A 6,354-nucleotide genomic window follows, 5' to 3' on the forward strand; every position below is an offset into this window, starting at 1 on the left:
TGCTGAACCTTCATGGTATTCCCCAAAGATATGCGATCAGATTGTAAACGCTCCCCCGCTCTTCAAGCTTTAGTTTATCGAACACTCTGCAGCCCACGTTACAAAGCACAAAACCCTGTGAATTTATTCCTTCAATCCTTGCAGACATACAATGCCGCCAGTTTAAAATAATTCAACCCCTTTTCCTTCATGATCCCGAGGGTCCCTCTCTATGGGTTAGCTCTACAACCTCACAGATGTCTGCCTTCATTCACATTGTCTGTGCTCCATTCTCTGCTTTACCCTGAACCTGCTCTCTCGGTTAGACTTCCCATCAATATATCTTCCAGTAAGTTGTTTCTCGGCAGTCCGGAAACGAAAGCAACTTGTTATTTTCAATTCAAGTGACACCGGAAGTTTATTCCCGTTGCTAATGCAGTCGCCACCTTAGGCCGCGTTGGGAGCTGTTACTGAACGTTTAACCAGGTTTCATTGAAATTGAAGCAAGCTGCAGCTATGCCTACGGTCTCTGCAGCTGCCCTAGGTAATCAATAATTTGGAGTATTAGAGCAAAGAAGGGATTTTTAGAGGAACTGTATGTGAGCGGTAATATGAAATGGATGAAGAAATATTCACGTTCAGGGTTTGGAATTTGTCCTGAATGTTGTTTGAGATTTGAAATATTACAGTTGTCTTCTGAGGAAAAAAAATTCAAAAAAAAAGTTTTAGACATAAAAGTACATTAAGATTACAATTAGAAGTTAGAAGTGTAACTTCCACCTAGCAGCTGAATTTGGATTGGAGAATGAGAATGAGAATGAGAAGGAATTATTAGCACTCTCAAGTAGCATACACAGCATGATTGACCGCATTGCCTCCTGTAGGATTTTCGGAATTGTATAATTTGTCTTGAGTCTTTGGGACTTTCTTCCTTCAGAGAGTGGTGGATGCTGCGTCATAAGTATTTGTTGAGAAAAGGTAGATTTTCTAGAATAAAAATATTTTCCAGTCGACCTGTTCAGAGATGCTATTACACATCTCTGGAGCATGTGGGACTAGAACTCGGCCCTTCTGCTCCTACTTCTTATATTGGGAAAAAAATTAACATGAAAAACAAACTTTGTATTGAATGCAGATCTTTTTATACATATTGTTAACTAGGTATTTTTGTTTAAAATTATCAAGGTTAGTTAATAATCATAGCTATAATGATTTTGTTTACATTGATTTGCTGCCGATAGTCTGAATCCCTTGTATCTTTTAGGGTAATTAATTCCAATAGGTGTTTATACAAATGGAGTATAATTACAGAATACTAGAAAAGTTATGTCACAGAAAGAGGCCACTTTGGTTTTTGGGTGGCGCACACACAATGAACAATCAGCCAGCTTAATCCAACTTTATAGCATCTGGTCATTATCCTTGGAGGTTATAGGATTTCTAGTGCATATCCAGACACTTTTTAAATGATTTGAGGGTTTCTGCCATTGTTACCTTTACAAACAATGATTTCAAAACCCCTCCCAATGAGTAGGTTAAAAAAAATTCATTCATCTTTCCTCAGATCTTTCTTCCAATCACTTTTTCAATCTGTGCTGCCTGATCACTGATCTCTCAGCTGTTGTAAATAGATACTTCCTATCCACTTCATCCAAGCTCCTCTCAATTCTGTACATTTTAATCAAGTTTCCTCTCATTACTCCTTTGCTTCAAGGTGAACAACCTAGCCTTTCTAATCTTTCCTTATAGCTGCAATTTTCCATTACTGACATCTTCAGAAATCTCCTCTGTACCATCTCTAAAGCAATTACATCCTTTCTGTAAATAACCCAGAACTGCACTCAGTACTCAATATGTGGTTTATACAGCTCCATTCTGTTGTTTTCTGTGCTTCAGCTAATGAATGAAAGATTCCTTACACCTTTGTAGCCACTTTATTGACAAGTCCTGATATCCTCAGGGATCTGTGGATATTTACTTCAAGACCTTTCACTTTCTCCCACTTCTCTGTATTCTCTCATTCATTGTATGTTCCTTCACCTTGTTTGACTTTCTCAAATGAAACATCTCACACTTTTCTGTGTTAAGTGGGGGAAATTGAACTGATTATACAGCAGTCAATTAAGTTTCATTACTGAGGTAATTTGTAGCAGTTATCCCTGAATCCACTTATAGGGCTCTTGGGGGTATTCTGTGTGGAGGCGTATAGGCAATTTAGGAGGACCTCCTCCTGGGCCTGGCCAGACTGGCTATAAATAGGTCCAGGCAGCGGGCTGTGGAGGTGGTCATCTCTGCCAACTGTCTGCGGCTATGTTTGTGCCCGGGTGTCCTTGGAGAATCAATGCTGTCAATACGCTTAGAGAGAAGTGGGATACAGTGCTTTATTCCCCCCTCCAACTCCATTTTGTCCCTTCCTGCCCTTACCCCCCACCCCCCAACTCACCTTTGATGGTTCTCGTTGCCCATAATGGGCTTTGCTTGTAAATACTCAGTTAGATACACAGGCATTTTTACTCATGGTGGTTACTAGTTTGAAAAAAAAACAAAAAAAAAGTCAGAATGATTTTAGTGGTGGGAAGGTGCTCATTTGTGTGTGATAACGTTGAGTTATGCCCTCAGTGATGCTATCCCTACCCCTGGACTGAGAGGCCTGGGTTCAAGTTCCACTTGTTCTGGAAGTATATGACACCACCTCTGAACAGGTTGATTACAAAATAGCTAAATTTTAAAAAAATTAAGGATATTCTGATTGGAATGTCAACCTGGAAGGGGGTTGTACTGTTGCTAATTAAATCCGGACTTGCAAACAGATTTCAATCCCCGTTTAGGTGTGGTGGCCCAGCGGTTAGCACCACTGCCTCACAACACCAGAGACCCAGGTTTGAATCCATCTTCAGGTGAGTGTTTGTATGAAGCTTGCATGTTCTTCTTGTGTCTCTGTGGGTTTCCACCCACAGATTAAATGGATTGGCCATGCTAAATTGCCCCCCAGTGTCCAGGGATGTGTAGGCTAGATAAATACAGGGTTACAGGGACAGGGTTGGGGTTGGGATGCTCTTTGGAGGGTGGGTGCAGACTTGATGGCCCAAATGGCTGCTATTTGCATTGTAGGGACTCTGTGATAACAGTTTTGGGTAGAAGAAAAATATTTTTTTGTATGGTTATTGTGGTACTGTAGTAGAATCTCTACCTCTGAGCTGGAAGTTCTAGGTTCTCCTTCAGAGATATATAATTACATTCTTTAACAGTTTGATTAGGACAATATCCCCAAGCCCACTGGAATTTGCTATTATTTCTTAATTCTTTAATTTCTTTTAAAGCCTTGATGTTGGATTCTGCAAATTCCTTTCATATCTTATAACAAATTCAGTCACATGCTCCCAGGATATTGTCTCACAGCAAGATTGTTCATTATTTCTAATTCATTACTCATCACTGTGTTGATCTTGTGTTTTGTTCTCCTAAAATGTATTGCATTTGACACAATTTTCTGGGACATTCTAGAAATTTAATATGAGCTACTCTACTGATTCCAGTTTGTGAAATTTAAAACTCCTATTATAACCAGAATGTTTCAATGTACATTTCCTGGATCTCCATTCTAATGCATGAATCACTACACTGCAATCATAAATGACTCCCAGCAGAGCTTTGTATCCTGTATTTTTCTTCAGCACTTTCAATTTGTTTCTCTTCATCCTGGTTGGAATTTTTTTTTAAACTCCATGGGTGTATTTGGTGCCCTTTTAAAAGTATTAATGTGCCTATGTCATCCTCAAATACCATCTTTGTATCTGTCCTGCCATTTTTCTTTATTCTTAAACAACATTTACCTATTTCCAGTGCTGATTCTTCTTTAATATTAATTTTGATTATCGGATAAATTTAAGCTGATTTAATTGCTTTTCCTGTTGATTTACTTAATTAAGCTTCTTTTTAGTAACAGTTTTTACTTTATTTATAATATAATAACAATAAAGGATATTGCTGTAGTGTTTTAACTTGGCAAAGCTTTCCAGATTATAACATAGGATTGTTATCAGACAAATTTGACAATAAGCCTCATAAGGGAATGGCCAATGAGATGGAATTCAAGAAGCATCCTAAAAATAGGATAGAGTGGCAGAAAGGTTTAGAGAGGAAGAAAACCTGAGGTTGTAGACATGTTCACCGACCCGGTGGGTTTGGTTGCAAACGTTTTGTCACCCTGCTAGGTAACATGGTTAGTGCACTTCCGGTGAAGTGTCGGTGTTCTGTCCCACTTGTTATTTATATGCGTCGGTTTGCTAGAGTGGTTGGCATTACTTCTGGTTCTCTTTCACGGTGGTTTGTACACAGGTAAAGGAGTTCGAGTTTGAATACCAGGCCTCCAGGAGTTTGCTGGCTTGTCTCAGTTTGGCTTGTGCGATTATCAATGTATTGTCCCAGGCAAATTCGTGTCCCTCATTGTCCGTGTGTAGTGAGACAAGTGAGAATTGGTCATGTTTCTTGGTGGCTAGTTGGTGTTCATGTATCTGTATTGTCAGGTTTCTTCCTGTTTGGCCGATGTAGTGTTTCTCACAGTCCTTGCATGGTATTTTGTATATTACAATGGTTTTGCTGGCTTTGGATATGGGATCCTTTACGTTCATCAGTAGCTGTTGTAGGGTGGTTGTTGGTTTGTGGGCTACTCTGATACCTAGGGGTCTGAGTAGTCTTGTGGTCATCTGTGAAATGTCCTTGATGAATAGTAGGGTGATTAGTGTGTCTGCTTGTGCTATGTCTTCCTGTTGTGGTCTGTCTCGGAGGTAACATCGGATTGTGCTTTTCAGGTATCCATTCCTTTTGAAGACTCCGTATAGGCCCAGTATTCCAAGCGGAACTCCATCAACAAACACATTGAATTAGACCCTGTGTACAAAGCACTGAGAAACAAAATCGGAAGTAATACCAATCATCCCAGCAAACCAAAGCATATAAATAAAAAGAGGGACAGAACACCGACGCTTCATTGGAGGCACACTGACAATGTTACCTAACAGGGTGACAAAATGTTTGCAACCAAACTCACCAGCTCGGCGAGCATGTCTATGACCTCATCCACAACCAGAGTTACAAATCTTCTCAAAAACTTTAAGGGAGAAAACCTGTCTGCCAGTAGTGGAGTGATTGAAAGCTGTGATGCTTAAAAGGTCAGAATTGGAGAAATGCACATATCTTACAGGGATTTGAAAACAAGAATGAGGATTTTATTGCTGCTTAACAAATATACTGTCAGTCAGTGAGCACAGGGGTGACGGGCGAATAGGATTTGGTGCAAGTTTGAACACAGGCGAGTCTGACGTCTATAGTGGGTAGAACTTGGTAGTTTGAATGGGAAAAATTTGGTAACTTGAAAAACATGGATTTAAGTTTCAGCATCTGATGAGCTGAGGCAGGGCCAGTGTTAAGTAATACATGGAGATGAAAATGGGTTATTGCAGAAATATTGTGAATAGGTAGTTAGAAGTTCACGTTTGAGTTAAGTATTCCCTCCCTAATGGTGTTGTGGGTTCAACCCTCTGGAGGTGAACTGCAGCAGTTCAAGAAGGCAGCTCACCACCACCTTCTCAAGAACAAGTAGGGACGGGCAATAAATGCTGGCCAGCCAGCGATGCCGTATCTCAGAAATGAATTTTTAAAATGGTGTCATGGCTATAGGTCACCTGGTTCGGCTTCAGAGAGTTGGCAGGGAGGGGAATGGAGTTGGAGGCTAGGGAACATAGTTTTTGGCAGGGATTAAACACACTGACTTTGATTTTAATAGACAACAGGCAATTCTTTGACCTTAGCAAATAATTAAAGTGGCTTTTTAATGCGTTCTATTCACTCCAATTTCAAAGAAAGATGTGCTTGTCATATAGCACTGAACAAAAACTAAATTTCCTTATTGCTTTATGGATAAAATCTGTGCAGAGGAAGATGGTTCCGGCTCATTCCACAACTTAAGCTGAGTTAGTTGCTTCAGGTTATGTGGGGAGCAAAGTAATTGTGTTTAGTATGCCATAACACAAGAAACAGCAAGGGTTCCAAGTTATATTTGTTATTGAGACTCAGCCTGGAAATGCATATGTGATGATGAGGACAGGTTTACACTGATGTTTCAGGGAGGAAATAGCTAGGCAGAAAATATTATCTAAGCTCACAAATTGTCCACTTGGATGAGGTACCAGGGGATTGTCCACAATTATGGGATTGTAGAGATACAATTAATTTGGGAATGAGAAAAAGGTCCCGAGCTGAATATTCAAATCTTGAATGTAGAACTATCTTTTTTTTAAACTAATTGCAAGATGCTATCCAACCTCAGAATCCTGGGTTAGCAGGGACTGCAGGTGCTGGAGAATCTGAGATAAC

The 6,354-nt window shown here is 39.9% G+C and overlaps 1 protein-coding gene across 3 annotated transcripts in view; it reads left to right on the forward strand.

Moving 5' to 3' along the window:
* The first annotated feature begins 409 nt into the window (after positions 1–409).
* The window catches only part of LOC109932256 (ankyrin repeat domain-containing protein 42), a 38,407-nt gene continuing 32,462 nt past the window's right edge, over positions 410–6,354 (forward strand). For all 3 annotated transcript variants that reach the window (XM_020531488.2, XM_020531489.2, XM_048597549.1), the window contains exon 1: positions 410–523. In XM_020531488.2, coding sequence (XP_020387077.1) covers positions 496–523 — 28 coding nt within the window. In that variant the 5' untranslated portion in view covers positions 410–495. The remainder of the gene's footprint in view (positions 524–6,354) is intronic.

This window comes from Rhincodon typus, chromosome 6 (assembly GCF_021869965.1).
Source record: "Rhincodon typus isolate 14 chromosome 6, sRhiTyp1.1, whole genome shotgun sequence".
Classification (NCBI taxonomy): Eukaryota; Metazoa; Chordata; class Chondrichthyes; order Orectolobiformes; family Rhincodontidae; genus Rhincodon; species Rhincodon typus.